Source organism: Camarhynchus parvulus, chromosome 1A (assembly GCF_901933205.1).
Source record: "Camarhynchus parvulus chromosome 1A, STF_HiC, whole genome shotgun sequence".
Classification (NCBI taxonomy): domain Eukaryota; kingdom Metazoa; phylum Chordata; class Aves; order Passeriformes; family Thraupidae; genus Camarhynchus; species Camarhynchus parvulus.
In genome coordinates this window covers 48,020,714-48,039,180 of record NC_044586.1, presented here as the reverse complement: position 1 = coordinate 48,039,180, position 18,467 = coordinate 48,020,714, and the positions used below count along the sequence as shown (strand labels likewise).

Below are 18,467 nucleotides of genomic sequence, written 5' to 3'. Positions count from 1 at the left end.
AACTATGTTTTTAAGGACATGACTTTCTACAGAATAAATAGCCTTAGGCCTATGGACTTATGTCCAAACTGAGATATACTCCTTGTAACCAAGGGACACATTCATTTAGTTGGACATCAATTTACGTCTCTGCTGGACCCAAATCCAGACAGCTGTTGAATGCAGAGAAAGATTACACAGAATTATTTTAAACTGCATACAGTTGTAGGAAGAATGGAAAGTGGGATATAATTAAAACATATGCATCACAGCAACAGAAAATTAGAAGTGAATCTGTGATATCTTACACACCAGATTTTGTTATTGCTACAAACCACAGTTCTACAGACTGCAGTAACCTGATTCACCTGCAGGAATTTAGCACAAGTTGGGTTCTCATGGTCTCTTTTAGTTCTCTTCCTCTCTTTCCCTCTGAGAAGCCAAACACAGTTAATGTTTGCTGACTTCTGTATTATGGGTAATGCAACAATATTGACAAAAGAGCTAATTTTGATATGATAGCCTGGTTCAAAGAAGATGTGAATCAAAGGAGAGCTCCAGAAAGAAAAAAGGTTTTTTGGTAGATAAATCATGACTTCATTCCGTGATGTAAAACAAAGGAAAGACACTTCCTCTGTTGTATATTCCAATTTGCATTTAGTGATGATAAGAGGGACAGAGAGAGAGAGAGAGAGAGAAATTGTATAAATTAAGTGTATATTTGATAAGGTGTTGAGCTTCCTTTAAAGAACAGTGCCACGGTGACTAGGAGAGGAGGAAGTCACTTCTGTGTTTGGCTGGATCCTAAATTACTGCCTCTGTTCTACACCAAAGTATTAGAAATGAGTAATGAAATCCTGGTTGTACTGAGCTATAAAGCAGTTAGCAAATTTTAGCATTAATGTCATAAGAAATAAGGTTATATCTTTATCTCTGCTGCTGCACCTCAGCCCCTGTATATAGCTTGAGGACAGTGTATGACATTTCTGCAGAATTTTTGAGTTATCTTCTGAGGGGAAATGACATTGCTTGGCTTCTCTGAAAATTTAACTTATTTAAGAAATATCCATGCTGTATCAGGGAATTAGCCATTTGCCATTCCTCATTGTCAGGATTGGTGTATCATTTGGCGCTACCAATTTGGAATGATTAGTTCAATTTACCTTGCGTAGGTTAGTGCATAGCAAAGAGTTAATATTGTTTCTAGTTTTTCTTTGAAAAGTACACGAGTTAATTTTCAGAAAAAAAGAGGGATAAAGTACAAACCTTTTGTGTCTCCAGCTTCACAGGCCTTAAACACTGTCTGTGAAATTGCTGAGAGGTATTCATGAGAGAGAGGCTGCAAGCCACAGGACTCCTCTGGGCGAATTTTGGAACCACAGTCCTGAAATAAATAGAATCTGTGAAAATGACAGCACTGTGCCCATCTATATCACCTTGAAATCCTCTTCAAGAGTAAAAAAGGTATTTGGGATAGTTTTGCAATTAGTTCATCCTTAGCTCTTCAATATATGTAGTTTAATATGAAATTTAGAATCCTTTTTCCATTCAGACAAAGGTTTTGCAATAAATTATCCCAACCCACAGTAAACACACAAGATACTACATTTGCTAAAGATATAAGAAAATTGATTAAGGCAAACATAAATACCTTTCACATAACATCACTTTGTCTCTACATATTATATAATCTCTACCTATTTGCCCTTAGGAATTTTGTATGCCTATTTGTAGTCATATGGGATTCATTTCTGTGATGAAATCTCCCAAAATAGCTTCAGGAGATACAGGTGCTTAAAGGAAAAAAAAATCTATTTTCTAAAATGGTACTAAAATTAATTTCACAACTGTTACATAATATCATTCACTGTTGCCATGAAATTATGCTACATCTAGGATGCTGTGCCTAAATTGTACCAATGACAAAAGACAATTAAGTCCTAATAGAGTCCAGGTACTGACAGTTAGTAGAATATGTGCCGCTGCACACAGTAATATGAACACATAGCAATATGAACACATCTTGGAATTTTGTAAATACTGGTGGTTCTTGATTATGCAATCAAAAGGCAAGATGAAATAGTTGTCTCGTAATTATTCTGATCTCATTGAAGTCCATGGTGGTGAAAAAAAAATTAAAAGAAAAAAATCTTCCCAGTGACTTCAGAGGGTTATGGTAGTATTTGTGCATAAATAAGCCATAAAACAGTGGTTAATTGTGAGTTGTCCTGTGCTCTGCTTAATCTCTCTAAGTAGGGAAAGATATTATGACAAAATGAATGGCACGGTATCTTCTAGTATTAAACTCTGTTTTGGAGTCTCTAGCTGTTAAATACAGCTATTTAACAGTATAACTTCAACTAACATTAACATAAGAAAGTTTCTACCTTGCAGTAAAACAATTTGCACAGGACTTCACAAGAGAGACCCAAATTCCCGAATGCGTTACCATTGCCCTCAACATAGTGCCATAAAATAACAGGGATTTTCTTGTTCATTCTGCCCAGAGTATGTGTTTAAGCAGACAAGATTTTATTTTAATCGCATTTATTGGGCAATACAATTAACAACAATTTTGTGTGGCTGGGTTTTTGCTAATTATAACCAACATGCAGGGAACTATGTAACTGATTCCCTTTGACTTTGTTGTGTTTTCAAAGTAAAGAACACTGCTTGCATTTAATTTGTAATTCACATCCAAACTGTCATGTCATGACAAGACTTATTTGTTTCATTTTTACCTTTGTAGGAGACCATCATTGACATATTTAATATAATATGCAAAATGAATCTGTGGCAGCTAGAGATTTACTGCAGCTCCACAAATATATGGCACACTGAGGGTTTTTCTAAATGCATGTAGATATTTTTTTTATTGTTTTCTTCAGGTGCTGTGGTGACATGACATCCTTCTTTCCCTGCCCAAAGATGAAACATCTTGTGATCCTAAGTATGTTTACAAAAGATACTCATGGCAAAGATGAGAGCCAGACATGTAAACTTAAATGATAGTTGTGGCTCTGTGTCTGCTCTTCCTGCAAACCTTCATTCTTAGAATGGAGACATAAAAAGGCCCTTGTAATTTCTGGATTAGAATCAAAAGAAAAATTCCCTTGCATTACGTACTTTAGTGCACATTTAGGATTGACTATAAGATCAGTGTGGCTTTTGGCTAGTAAACTTTCTTTTATCTTTATGGAAGATTTTCTGGACACTGGCAAATAAAAGAGGAATAAAGCTTTCTTCTGTACATCTACATAGCTTTTAAACAACATCAGTTGATACTTAGAGAGTGAACATTTCTGGAGTCCATCTACTATGTGAAATGACAATTTCCTTGTCTCTTTCAGATCACACTATCGTGAACCTGATTCTTCATAATGTTTTAGTGTTTAAGAGATGAAACAGATTTAGAAGTCTGTTACACTACTGAGTTTTCTCAGTTATTACCTTAAAATTATTTGGGGCTATTAGTTCATGGTATTTAATTTATTTATAGTCTGGGTGCGTAATTTAATAAGAATTGTATTTGTTTAGTTCACCTTTCAATAACCAATAACTATATTTCCTCTCAATTATGTACTTATGTGTATAAATATACATACAGAGCTTTACTCAGACATATATAAATAGTAAAAAAAAATAATAACCAGTTTCAAAATTACACAGGTAGAGACATAGAGAGAGATGAACAAAGCATTATTAAGCTGACCCACACTCATGCAACTGATGTAATGGGATGAATGTTGTACAGTGAAGACAATTGTAGATGCAGCAATGGTTCAGATTCAGAAATCTAATTTAACCATAAACGGATTTTTAATTGCTGTGGTACCTTTTTCACCACCTCCACCTTAATGAAAAATGATTACTCTGAAACTGCAGTAAAAGAAAAGAAGGTAAGAAGCCCTTGACTTTCCTGGGAGAAGTCATACCATTAGGGAAAAAATGTCCATCTGTGTTCATTTTAACAGTTGGTGCTCCAGCAGTGACAAAGCACCATGACAAAAATAAAGTTACTTTTAACATCTACACCTGCTGCTACCTATCAGCTCAAGAAGGCATTTTTAAATACAAAGGAAGGCTTTTTAGTATTTTTATGGAATAATCCAACTCTGTTCATTCACAGCTGTGGCTAAAACCATAATTTTTGGTGGAAGTAGACCTTTGTTAATGAATTGAGTGCTTTGGAAAGTCCTATCCAGAATGCTCTACAGTCAGCTACTCAGTAAAAGACCTTCTGGCATTTATATGAAAACCCCCAACAATCAATGGGAGTGGTGGGCTCAATGCTGAAAAACAGGCAATTTGTTCTTCAGTACTCATTTCTGAAATTCTACCCAGCCCAAACCACTGAAGACTACCCCTACCAGTCTAATAAAGGATCAATATATCAGAATGTTTTAAGCTACATAGCAAGAAACATAACTAAGATCACAGGAATTCATTTTAGTGCTGCACACAAGCAATATGTAGCCAAAATCCTGCATCTTTTTACCATCCAGAACCCATGCATGGGTGAGAACTGGTGGATGAGATAAGCCCCACTGAGTGTTCTTGGTAAGAAGGTGAGAGACCCCTCCACCCGTCAGCTCTGACCCTGAAGTTCTTGGCCAGCCTTGCCCATCAACCTGGCAGGTCACCCAGCCACCTCCTGCAGGCACTGCAGCCCTGCCTCCTCTCATGCTGTGCCAGGGCTGTCTCACTCCTTGTGACTGCACTTTAGACATGGCAGAATAAAGCTTCATGTGAAAGAGCTAATTTAGAGCGCTTTTCTGCTGGTCTTTACAGGCTCACTGACTGAACTTTATTGGATCTGCTTTTATTTAAGCTGACCTGAGTTTCTCATTAAATTCTTTCATGTTTCTTTAGTCCATCTTTTTCTACTATTTTACACATAACTAAAAATGAATAAAAAGTGATTTAAATGATGCTGTGGAAGGACTTCTAATAAAATTAGTCAAAGAGTGAGCTCATGAAATAGGGAAACCATATCATATTGCTAGGGAATAAATTGTGGGCAGATAGATTAGCTCCACTCTATCAACTTTCTTAATATGGCAGGAATAAGTGAAGGAACAGTTGGCATATTGTCCTCTATTCAACTTTCTCCCTCTGTCCAACTGCATTATTCAGTGATAGATGAACCTCTAAAGATCCAGAGGTTCAGGCCAGTTCATTCAATACCCAAATTGAACTAGATTGAACTGAAACTTATGTGTGGGCAAAATAAGTCTAGAGACCAGTCACAGGGAGAGGTGTTTTACCAAGAAATTTCAGTTCTCTACTGCTGTTGGATGGGAAACAGCGACTATAATTAGCCATCGAGCACTGTCTAGGACATACATAAAGACACTGTCTAATCAAAAGACAAACAAAGCCATTAAACAGAGAATACAGGATTAATGAGATGAACTCATGGAGTAACATGTCCTTGTGCTGCAGCTAATTTTTAAAGCAAAGAAACTGTACTTCATACCACCACAGTATTTTTTAAGGAACCTAATAAGTTCTATCTGCAAAGATGGGATAATACTACCCCAATGATCCCAAAGACTGTCACAAATAACACATTAAAAGACTATGAGATGTTCATTTACACACAGATCTGGAAGGAACCATAAAAAAACTATTGAAAAGGAGTCTGGGCACTCCTGAGTGGAAAAATGCAGTGCATAGACATCAGTAGGAGATCAGGAATGATACGAAAAGCTGAGATACTGGTCATGTTGTCAGGGCATCAGGGAACAGTTTGATATGTGGATAAAGTACAACCATCAGTCTTAATTGCTTTTAAGTTCTTAATTGTGCTATTCATGCTGTTAAAATAAATTTTATTTTTTCTTAGGAATAGATATTCCCAAATTTCTGCATATAAAATTTCTTTGAGAATAATGACACACGCTTCAAACAGTGACTGAAGATTGTCGTAACTACTGAGTACCTTTACTAACTGCTAAAAATTTTTTGAAAATCCCAGTAGATGCCTTTCCACAAAGACTTAAAGCACTCTACTGTTTATATGGACAAATAAATTTCATCCTGACACTACAGCAGATGCCGTGTCTTCCTCTGCACTCAGAATGATAACCACAAAGAAAGCTATGAAACTGTTTCAAGAAAATATAAGAAGTTTCATAACACTAGTTTAGTATCTTATATGTGCATGGGGAATAGAAAAGAATCCTTTTAATCTATGAAGGATTTTGATTCAATTCCATTTTATATGCACAACATCAGTTAGACCCTATCTGCCTTCCTGCTCCCAAACAGCTCAAAGTGCTGCATTTGTGAGCCATAGAACAAAATTATTCACAAGAGACCTAAAAAGCATGACTCTTAATCTAGCAAAGTCTTGTGAATTATCATTCTGAACAGCTCAGAGATCCAGCAGAATTAGTTGAACTAAGACAACTGAATGTGAAATCCAACTCCAACTCCATTAAAAACAGAATATCAGAAACTTAAATTTTGGAAAATGTTTCAAAATGTACCTAATTATAATTACAGAGGGGCTGTTTGGGGTTTTTTTCAGTATTTGTAGTTAACATCTGCACAGATTTTTCAAGTGCTTTCTTAGCAAACATATTTTCCTCATTAAGCTAATTTTTCCCAAGCAAGTACAGCGATGATTTCCAGCTTGTATGCTTTATAAACAAAGTACACAAAGCAAGAAAGAAGAGGAATTAAAAGAATTTAGTATTTACTCCTCCCTAAAAGGAAGATAAAACAGGAACAAGGAATAATAGATAACGAGAGGCATTTTGCTGTTTATGTTCTGGTGTTTTTTAGTTTAAAAAGTGATATGATAATGTTGACCTGGAGACTTTAGGAGCTGCATCAGTTTTCGATTCCTGTTTTGTCCTCTTCTCTGCATCTATCTTTTTAAGTGCAAGCTCTGAATGTGAACTGACTTGAATTTTGCCAAGCCCACTATCTGAAAATGGGGAATAGCTGGAGAAAACCATATGCTTTAACAGTGCAAAAAGTAAATGTTTTAAGTGATAGCCAAAGGAATTATTGCATATTTATGGTTCTCTCAATAAAGTGCTGAGGTGAGCCTGAATTTTTTCCCTGGTAATTAGGTAAAAAATGTTCAATATTAGCTGGTAAATCCTACAGTCTTGTGGCTGTTTATAAGGAGCATTCACCTCTATCCTCTCATGCTCAGGGTATATGTATGGCATTCACAGATCACACTGCAGAAAGATCTGTACTCTAAGCCTCCTAACTGCAAGAAGCACTTGAGCTCTAGCCTTGTCCCTTTGATTCTAGGCTATGACCTTTATATCACAGTCATGACAAACACAGCAGAACTCAGACTGAAAAATTATCATTACAATCAGGAAGCATGAAAAGGGATGAGAGAAAGAATGAAAGAAAAGCATTACTGTTCCTTCACTATTTCTTAAGTTGAAATACTGACAATGAATGCAATGCATTGAAAAAGCATGTTAGCCTAGGACTTGGTCCAGTGAGCTATACATCTGCCAATGCTACTGCTGAAGCTGCTTTTCACAGTAAGCAAGGCTTGCAGATGTGAACTGAGTGTTTCAGGGTATACCTTAACAAAAGTACTTCTCATTTCTAGCACCAAATCCTTTAGGTGGTGAAGTACATTTATTAACTTTTTGGTTTTTTTTTTTTTTTTTTTATTTAGGGCCTGGGGCACACTAAGGTTAGGATTTAAAGGAGAAATTTAGGATGTTTGAGTCCAATTCACAACTCTGCCTCTTATTTTCTGTATCTTGGAGCTCCATCCAACACTATTCACCCTTGTAACGTATCATCTCAAAACCTTCATTCAGTTACCACCATCCTCCTCAGTGCCTAATTTTCTAGTCTTGAGCATAGGCAAAGCCACCCACAGCTCACAGAGATATGAAAGTCGGCCCCTTCAGCACTGACAGGGTTTAAAAATTCCTTGGCCAACAATGCTTGATAATAGGTGTTCTCAGGACATGTTAGTGGGAGTGTGCCATGCATAAAGCAGTAATTGGTATTTCCCTAGTAGGAAATTTCCCTGTGGTGTAGAAAACACAGTTCAAAGTTTCCCTTTGAACTGACTGGCAGCAGAGATTTCAGTTCCAGTTCCCAATGTTTTCCCTCCAGTCAGGGGGCTGCAGGGTATTCTGGTCAGTTCTGTCTCAGGCTCTCACAAGGAAGCTGGTTGGATTTGCTTTGAACACACAATGAAATGATGACTTGTAAAGAGCCTTGAACCCACTGTGTCCATAGACAAGGTGTGTATAAGGAACATAGGCTGAAACTGGATGGAGGGAGCACCATTAGGTCCCTGATAACTGCTGTGTGAGAAAGGACATACTGAAGTAGATACTTAGATCCCCGAGAGATCATGTGGCAATTCAAAGTGGAGGACAGGTTCTCCTGTAACCTAAGACTGGATGTATAACTCCCATAGAAAGGTAAACCTAAGATACTTTCCCTTCCCTATCTCTATCTGTGGGGGAATATATCTCACTCCCTAATCACTTTGTTGGCACATAGAGAATCTTCTCAAGATTTACAAACGGAACCCTTATATTTCAAGTTTAACAAATGGCTGTACCCATTTTTTTTTTTTGTGTGCGTGTGTACTTTCTTCTCCTCAGTTATATCTGATATTCTACCAGAAAAAACACTAAACCTTTCTCTGCAAGCTTTACCTCACCAACACTCCCTCCACAGTACATAATGAGCCTAGTTACACTGCTTGGACATGTTCTATTTCCCTAGACCTTAGGATTCCTAAATCTCTCTCCATCTCCAACTTATTGCCATCAGAAAAGGAATGTAACATTGATTTTTTCAGCAAAATATTAATCATGAATAGCAAGCCTAGTGACTGCCAGACAGGATGCAAAAGAATGGAATTCTGCAAGATCAGTTCAATAGGATCACTGGTTCTGTTTCTTTTGTTTCTTTTATGTGAACAAAAAAAAAAAAAAAAAAAAAAAAAAAAGAAAAAAAAAGGAACATCAGAATTTTCCTCTCTTACTCTAGTTTTTCTAAACTGAGTTTAAAGGGGCCTAAAGGGCTGAAAAGGTATTAGTGAGCCATGAATAGACTGAAAAAGAAGATTTCAAAGTGTAATGTAATGCATGTAATGTTGGATACAGGGCAAATTAAAATGGTTTTTGTTTAAGGAATTGCTTCACACACTGTTTTATACAGAAATTCACTTCTCCATGGTATGGTATGTATCATCATCATCAACATCAGAGCCACACATGGTCTGGGGAATGTTGAGAAAGCCATTCATACGGGCTCAGAAACACCAGGTAGAAGACTTCTGAAACTGTTTTCCCAGACAATGCCAAAAAAACCCTGTGAGTTCCTGCCTTTAGTGTAAAGACGGAGTCTACATAAGCATGGAAGCTTCACTCTAAAGGAAACTACACTTATGTGGCTAACAGGAGGAATTTCCCTTTACACATCTGCAGTCTGCACTGACACGTGTTTGCAGAGAAGCCATGGGCTCTGATGCTGCCTGTCTCTAATGATGGCCAAGGGCACACACAGGGTCGGATCCTCAGAGCAGTCCCGTTCAACATTTGATTCATTTCAGTCAATTGCCTAGAGCCAAACACCCTCCACGTCAGACAATAACACTCTTGCTCACTGGTGAGAGTGTTCCAAATGGTTTCTCTGCTCAAGCATGAACAGAAAAGTATCACCCAGCTACATACAGACAGTCAGGGGGACACGAGGCCCCCACTGGGTCACACTTAAGCCTGGGCATATTTTTTTCTGTGGAAGGCCATCATCCACTACTGCTTCTCATCTGAAAGGTGCCAAGAAGAAAAGAGGCACCTGAAATAGGTATCTACTCATTGCAATGACCCCACTTTGGGCAGGGGTCATCCCTACATCTTGAGCTTTCCCAGCAACTCAGTGGGAGGCAGGTCATGGTGCCTGGCAATTTTGCAAGCAGCTGCCTTACCCTTCTTTATTTGACTCTTTTTTTTAAGTGACCTTCAATAAAGAACCCATCTCTGATAAAGAATCAATCTCTGAGGCTTTTCTGGCCAAAGATCAGATCCTTCTCTTATTAAGACACTAGGCTGTTTGCTTAAGTTAGTCAAGAGACCTTGAAAAAGTATATTTTTAGATAGAGGGCATTTACACAAATCTTCTTTAACTTTAACCAGCAAATACATAATGAAAAATCTATTACTGATGTAAAGTTTAGGCAGTATTTCCTATACAACAAATGTGAGGGCTAAAACTAAGAATATATAAATGAAACTAGAAAAAGTATCTGTGCAAATGTCTGGACACATGTGCAGTGCATGGATAGGTCTCCATCCAACACTATCCATAACTCCAGCTGCAGCTACTTATGTTCAGAACGTGCTGTATAAGCCCATGGTAGTGCAGAAAGTATGACTATGACTTTATGTTTGAAAGAGAGTCAGATGATGGGAAGATTAAAGAAGTGATGGGGTATTTTTCTCCTTTCTTCCTCTTCAGTTAAAAGCTTTGGTAAAAATAAAATTACTTGAAAGGAATTAAGTCAACATCATTTGAGACTAAATTTTCTTGGAAAAAAATGAAGACTGTATCAAAACAGAAAAGATAAATACATTTACAGACAGAATCTGATTATCATTTATGCTTCCCTTATACCACACTGCGGCTTACCATAAAAAAAATAACATAACGAAGGACTGATTTGACTTTGAAAATCATTATGTATTTCATTCAAAAGAGCCTTTGAGTTAGAATATTTTCATTGATGTCTAATAGCTGTGACCAGCACTAAATTTCACATATTCCCAGATACTCATTTAATATGCACAGCTGGGACACAGGAGTGAGACGGGTAAGTTTGTTTTCCTAGAACATCTAAAACTCTCCATGTAGTGATTTATTTTCTAAACTATAATGGGTTTGAAAATGACTCTAATGAATTTGCAGCATATTGGCTGCTAAAATCACAGAAGTGAATATAATGGATTTTTACTAACCATAATATCTTTTAAAAGATACTGATTAAAGGTTTGCCTTCTGGTGGACAGCAGACTGAAAATGCAGGCTTAGAGCTTGATGGCTCACTGAGCAACAGACTGCATGCAGGTAGCTCTCACGCATGGACAGAAACAGATTGCATGCAGTTAGTGCCAGATAAGCAGGCTGGAGTTAGAATTTGCCGTGCTTTCTCCAACAGCATTGCAGTAATTTGCTACAATAATTTTCATTCAGCTAAAGTAAATCAAGCAGCCAGTAGTTGAACAAGACCTTGCTCAAAAAAACCAACTACTTCTGAAAACCAAATTATGTGCTTAATGACTATATTTATTCTACTGCACAAGGCATGGTAAGTGATGCTGAGCTGAAGTCTTGCTTTGATAAATATTGAGATCACATTAGCACAGAGATGGGACATAGTGGAAATAGAAATAATAATTAAAAAAAACCCTTATGAATCAGAATTTAGGCTCTGTCAACAAGGTATTAAGGCAGTTAATTACAACTTATTGGACACAGAATTTCCCCTGACATATACAAATACTTTCATACAGATATTCACTCTCCCTTACAGGGAGACATCTGGAAGGTTTCTGTGATTTACTTCAGGTCTGGGGAGCAAAAGGAATGCAAATAATGCAATCAGCATAGCACAACAAACATAATTGAATCAAAGTGACTCAGACTGTTTCCACTGAGATGTTAGAAACATGTTAACATGTTTTTCTCATAAGGATAGAGGTTACACTTGGGTCTGGGCAGTGTTCCCAGCCCAGGTGAAACTCACTCACCAAGATTCATCACTTCAAAGAAATAACTCTCTGTAGAGCTCTGGTCTCCTCCACCTTTCGTAAGTATTTTGAGTCAGCCTGTGAGGTGTTTAGTGTTTAACTTTCTTGTGTCTACTAATAAAATTAATTACTGTAAATTCAGCTTTCTAGAGATGTGGAACAAGTTTTTCCTTCAGCAGAGTTGGCATGGATACATTCACATCCTGTAGCAAAACCTTACACATTATGACTCACATTGTTTTATGATTGAAAGGATTATTTAATGACAAGAAATGCTCCCTGAGCAGCTCTAAAATAATGGATTAAATATTATAGTTTCAAAATTTTTGCCTTAGATGAACAGTCTAGCTGATGAATTGCCCTGGACCTGCCTATACTCTTAGTTTTTAACCATCTATTTTTCAACTTTCTACTTTTCCTCAGTAAGATAATGACTATCTCAAACAACAATTTTATGCAGTGTCTTCCCAGTAGTAAAAAGGCTCTACAAAAAGTCCTGAAAATTTTGAATCAGTCACACAGAACAAATGCTCTCCAGTGCCAGCTCTCTTCCATGTGGCCAGGAGCTACAAGAATTTACCGTGGACACTGAGACACTGGCCCTGCAGCAGACTAGACTGCTGCAGAAAACTAAAATATTTCCAGTTTAAATCAGACTTAGAGGATTTACTACCAACAAAAGGACTGAAATAATGGAAAGGATCTATTCCAACAAATATCAGATTACAGTGTATAAAGTGCATATAGCATACTTTAGGTTCCATTATATACTATAAACTGTAATCTATATTAGAGATATTATATTAATTTAAGAAAAGTCAAATTAAGCATTAGTGCAAGGATGTTGTCATCTTGCTTTTACTTCATTTTAATTCCTTTCTTCCGCATCCTTTTTACAGGCTTTTTATCATCTGACAACAGTAGATATTGTATATACTTTACAGTCTTTTTTTTATAGGATTACACAGATGTGGAGTAATTTTTCTGTGCTGATCCTCCCACTAATCTGTTAATAACCCCTTCTCTCATAAAAATGGCATTTCTGCATGACTGGATCAGAGGAGGATACTTATAGAAAAGGATTGATGTTTGAGAACTTCTTGTCTTTTTCCAATTATTTTTTCATACTACCAGCATGAGAAAGACAATAAGAAATTTTGAGGGAAGATCAGAAAAGGGAAAGGTCAAAGGTGAAAGAGAAGGATATGGGTTTTATACAAACAGTAAACTGTTTTCTTAGGACAAATGACTGTCCATGATGTGCCATGTTATGGTAGCTGAATAGAATTGCTTAAATAATTGTTTTTAACTGCTAAAAAATAGTTGGAAATATTTTGAAATTCCTCTATTTTGCAATAATAAGCCTACAGTGTTGAAAGAGGAGGAACCAGCCCAAGATTGGCTGCTAGTCTGAAAGCACTGCATTACTATTTTCATACTAAAGAGTGAACTTCAAAGAAAACATGTAGTAGATAAAATCTAGCTTACCATTTTGCACTACAAAATGTCCATACAAAGATTGATTTTAATGGAACACCACATAGTGATTGTGGGGATTAAATAAGCTCCTTCTAGGCTGAGGAACTTCATCATCTAGCTAAGTGGGGAATGGAAAGGTCCAACACAGGTCCAACACATCACCTCAAGGCAGCTATGAAATCCCAGACATGCAGAGACTCCATGTGGCCTTCACACTGCCAAGCTCAATGGCTTAGGGATGATCCTACTTCCTGCTGGTAAAACACCATAAACCTCCTCCCTCTATCAGAATGCAAAAGCAAAGGCTCATGTAAATGAAGGTTGGATTTTATGAGCTTGGAGATCTTTCCCTACCTTAATGGTTCTATAATTAAATGAGACTTGAATGTGCTGTAAGGCATTTAATGTAAAGCAAAAAAAGCTCTCTCGGTCCTATTCTGCCTTTCTCACCCTCCAGTAATTGACTGAAGCAGTGAAGTTAGCTCTGAGTTAAAGCCAAACAAAAGCTGTGCTATAATTATTTATGAGTGCTGGTGGTCCACTGCCAGTGTGCTACTCATAACCAGTTTTCAAAAGAAGTTGGACATTTCCCAAGATATTTTTTCCCTGTCTTCTGATTGACCTCAGTGTCAGCTGTTGAGTACAATTATTTCTAAGGTCCACAAGAGTAACAAGTACCACTCCACAGCAAATACAGCAAGTTACAAAAGTAATTTCTATTGTTTCACCATGCTTTATATTGAATGTCACAAATGCCAGAAGCTAAAGCAAAGTATAAGTTCCCCAAATACTCATGTTTGCACCCTACTAGATACAACTCATATATATGGGGTTTTTTCCAACAGGTCTGTTTGTCCTTCTTTTCTGAAGTACCAGGTCCTTAATCTGAAGCTTTCCTCATACAGATATAATGGTATGTAAAAAAATACCATGTGAAATCATGATACACTGTCAGAAAAATGACAAAGTAGAAGCAAGCTGGTCATAGTTTATCGTGATTTTATCTGGAATAACTTGCTGCCTGGAAAACGCACCTGTGCAATGTTTAAGAGGTTGTCTAACCACATATTTTTTCTCCACATGTGTCAACTAATAGTTGAGATCTGTTTGCACAGTGTAGCTCTGGAATACTATAATATTTCCACAAGTACTTCTGGCTTATAAAGCAAGAAATTAGTTACCTTGAGGCTGTGGTGTACCCCACAGTTGGTGGTAATTGGGAGTGGGGCTGCTGCCCAGCCTCATCCCCAATGGGTACAGCTGTGAGCAGCAGGTGAGCAGCATTGACAGCCATGAGCCATGGAGTGCCCAGGGGCACTGACCAACCACCAAAGGGAACAGACGGCACACAGGGGCAATGCATCAACATGAGGGGTATAAAAGGTTGGGCTAAAGAACAAGAAAGGTGGATGCTTGGAGCTTTCTGAAGTGATAAGGTGTTACTCTGTATGGGCTGACACCTGAAGACTTCTAATGTGGATTAGTGTTACTCTGTATGGCTGGAGGCTTAAAGCCTTCTGAAATTGTATGGTGATACTCTGTGTATTATAGCAGTCTTGACTGCAGCATATGCTGATACTGTGGTATGTTCATCTGTATATTTTGTGTTACAGTTGTAACACTCTTCATATTTTATAAATAATATTATGTACTTCAAGTGTCAAATCACAGAATTTCAAAACAAAATGGTACTTCTAATCATTAATATAAGCAAACACATATAGTTTTGAATCTTTCATATCATAACAATTTGCAAGAGTCAAAGAGCACCTTGGGTTTGTTTTACACGCCTCAAAAGTGTGCATCTTCTTCCCTACAGTTCACTGAATCACCAAGTCACAAAATCATTCCACTTGGAAAGGACCTCAGGAGGTCTCTCATCTAACTTCCTGCTTCATGCAGGCTCAGCTATTGAATCAGACCAGATTGCCTTGCTATTCTGCTCTTGAAGACCTTCAAGAATGGAGCCTGCCCAACCCCACTGTGCAGCCTGAATCACAAAGAAATGTTCCTTTACATACTCCAAGCCAAAACTGCATGTTTCAAATCATGACCATCAACTTTTATTCTGCTGTGAACCTCTTCCATAAAGAGCCTGGCTGCCTCTTGTCAACCTCCTCTTGCACAGGAAAGCTTCTACAAACTCTCACGGAAACCTTGTGCATTCTGGGTTAAAATAGACCATCTCCCTCAGCCATCCTTGCTAAGGCAACTGCTGCAGGCCAAAAGTGCCCTGACGGCTTCCAAAGGTGCAGCTCTTCATTCACACACTCACAGGAAACCTGATGGTGCTCATTTTCAAGTTAGGAGTGGGAATTCCTCTAGTTTAGTCAGGGAAGGCTGATTAGTAAATATCCTGGGAATTGATATGCCAGACTAAGTCCAGTAGAAAACACAACTGGAACATCTCTGTTATGTCTAAGACCCTAATGGAAATGGCCTCAATTTGCACTAGGAGAGGTTTAAATCAGGCAATAGGAAAAATTTCTTCCCAGAAGGAGTTGTCAAACATTGGAGCAGGCTGCCCAGGAAAGTGATGGTGTCACCATCCCTGTAAGTGTTCAAAGAAACGTGTGCATATGGCCCTGGAGGGCATGGTTTATTAGTGAACAGTGGTGATGCCTTGTTGATGGCTGAATGCGACAATCTTAGAGGTCTCTTTCCAATTTTACAATCTGATGATTCTATAATTGTCATGAGAAATGCTGAGACGTAGGGGATGCAAACTCAAATCCTTCATGTACTGATTATGCGAGTTCAGTTAGTGGTTTAAGTAAAAAATTCTCCAATGGGGTAAGAAATCACAAACTCTAAAGTAGGAGTTCATCTGGCCTAGAAATTCTACTCCGCTTTAGGTTTCATATATTTAAAAATACCCAAACACAAAACAACAAAAATCTTTTTTCTATGAAGTGAAAATGGAACTCCTAACTTTTTCAGCTGCAATGTACTTGTTGCAATGAAGTCTTATTTGAATGATTGAAAGATTGTCAAGTCCTCTATTTGTTGTTACTACTATTTTAGAACTTACTCAGATATTGTGCAGCTTCAACTGAAAAAGGAGCTGAAATTTAGCACTTGGAGTTCACAATTAACTGGTTATCAGTTCTGGTTTATAAAGAAAAGATACTTTTAGCGATACAAAGCTCAAAATATGTTTTCCTTCATATCAGCTTCTGCTTCCATCATTAGGAAAAAGGACATAGTTTCCCATTTGCATTTTCCTGCTTTAGGATCACATTCGTAAGATTGAGTGCTCATACTAGTACTTTGCTGGATTGAGAACAAAATACTCAGCACTTCATTGGAAGAACCACTTCAGCTCCTGGTTACAGGAACTGGTTTTACAGGCATAGAGTCTTCTTTCTGTAGTATCTTTATTGTAAGAGTCCCTTTTCACAGACAGTATACAGGGACCTCACAGGTCTTTTCTAAACCTGCAAGACAGTTCGCAAAAATTTTGTAAAGGCAGAGTACAAGGTCAGCGAATTATTTTTTACCATTTTCACCTAAACTATGATTCTGGTTTAAAAAGTGATGCTTATCTCTGATCTTTGAGAAGGAGAAGGATAGGTTTGCTATTGGCTTGAAGAAGAGCTGTTTTCTGCAATGTTGTGATGGCATCTGTTAGGTTCTCCACCTCACTCCCTGAAGGATTACTTTTCTCCATTCACTTTACTTAGTGGCCTGAGAGGACTCTGAAGGACTAATGCTCCAGCTTAGACACGAGAGAGATGCCCAGATTTAAACAGGGATAAACAGCTCCATTTTTTTCAGGGGGTCTTCAAACACACTAGAGACATAGGGAATCAAAGCAAATCTGGACATATTTAGGATGACTATGAAATTCCAAGTTGTCTTAATTTTTTCACTATAACATTTTTATGACAGTGATAACCTATTGACCCAAGAGCATTGTGTCATTCATATTTTGGCATGTGAGTGTATTCTTCTATTCTGGCTTAATTGGAGGTTCTATAGGTTATGTCACAACAGCTGAAGCCATTTTGAGTCAAAGAATGGACAGTAGTAGCTTCAGAAGTTGTTTTGGATGGTGCCAAAATTAATAGCCTTCTGGATGGACCAGGATAATGCCCATCTGCCACAGAGGGAACTTACTGTAAGTATCCCCCTAACAGAAATGCTCCCATGAAGAGCTGATGAAAAGAGAATGCTCCTGTCAAGAAGAATAAACTTCATCCAGGTCCTTAATTAAGTTTCCAAGCTTCTTAAAGTCCATCATTTGCTTAGCAAGTGAGAGGGTCAAACCCATATCCAAAATAAAGTGTATTATGTGCTCTTTCCATCTTGACAGAAATCTACACCAAGACTTAGACACCATACATTTCTTTGTTCTTCCCATGAACAAGACTTTTCCAGATGGTCCTTGTTTCCTTTCTAAGTTCTTATTTAGGATTAATAGACACTTTTGAAGGAGCCCTTTTGGCAGGCAGGAACTTAAAAACTCAAAAGAATAAAATCTGCATTTTTAAACTTCTGTACTGTATGTTAATTTGCTTTGCTGTTCATATTATTCTATTGCAAAATAATAAGACCAAATAATATTTACAGGTCAGCTTTTTTCATATTTCAACAGCTTTTGACAACTAATGATGACTTTCACATCTAAAGGTAGGGAACAATCACAAAAGTATGTAACTGGAGCAAACCTTCATAACTTTATAAGGTGAGAAGTGAACACTTTGAATTTTTATTTCACAGAGGCAGAGCCTTCATTCTTATCACTAGTGGGTATATTTTTCTATCATTAATTTAAATATACATTAAATTCCTAACAGATTATAAAACCCTGGATGAAGGCTAAAACCTCAAGCCATATAAAGGAAAAGTAAAAAAAGGTTATGAAATTATACTTTCAAATGAAGTGATTACTGGAAAAGTGGTTTCTCTGCTCAATTTCCTTCATCACCAGTCTTCTTTCCCACCCCCTGCCCCATTTTCTCTTCTGTCACTTCCTTTTCCAAAGCAAACCTTTATGCAAAAATCTTGTTACCTCTATAATGACTTTACCCTGTATTTATGTGTTTTAGGAATTTTCAGTGGGTGAAGAGCCAGATCCAAGACAGGTCAAATCCCTTAGGATCAAATGCTTTTACTCTGCTCAACTACATGTATACAGTTCAGCATCCTGTAAGTCTTCAAGCCCGAACATCCATCATCACATACTTGGTAGTCACGAAGTGGTACCAAGAGTTACAACATCAGGTTTGAACTACATGAATTTCA

The 18,467-nt window shown here is 37.5% G+C and overlaps 1 protein-coding gene across 4 annotated transcripts in view; it reads right to left on the bottom strand.

Moving 5' to 3' along the window:
* CPED1 (cadherin like and PC-esterase domain containing 1) overlaps positions 1-18,467 on the bottom strand; it is a 145,440-nt gene that overhangs the window by 23,229 nt on the left and 103,744 nt on the right. For all 4 annotated transcript variants that reach the window (XM_030959493.1, XM_030959494.1, XM_030959495.1 and 1 more), the window contains one exon: positions 1,246-1,363. In XM_030959493.1, the coding sequence (XP_030815353.1) occupies positions 1,246-1,363 (118 nt within the window). The remainder of the gene's footprint in view (positions 1-1,245; positions 1,364-18,467) is intronic.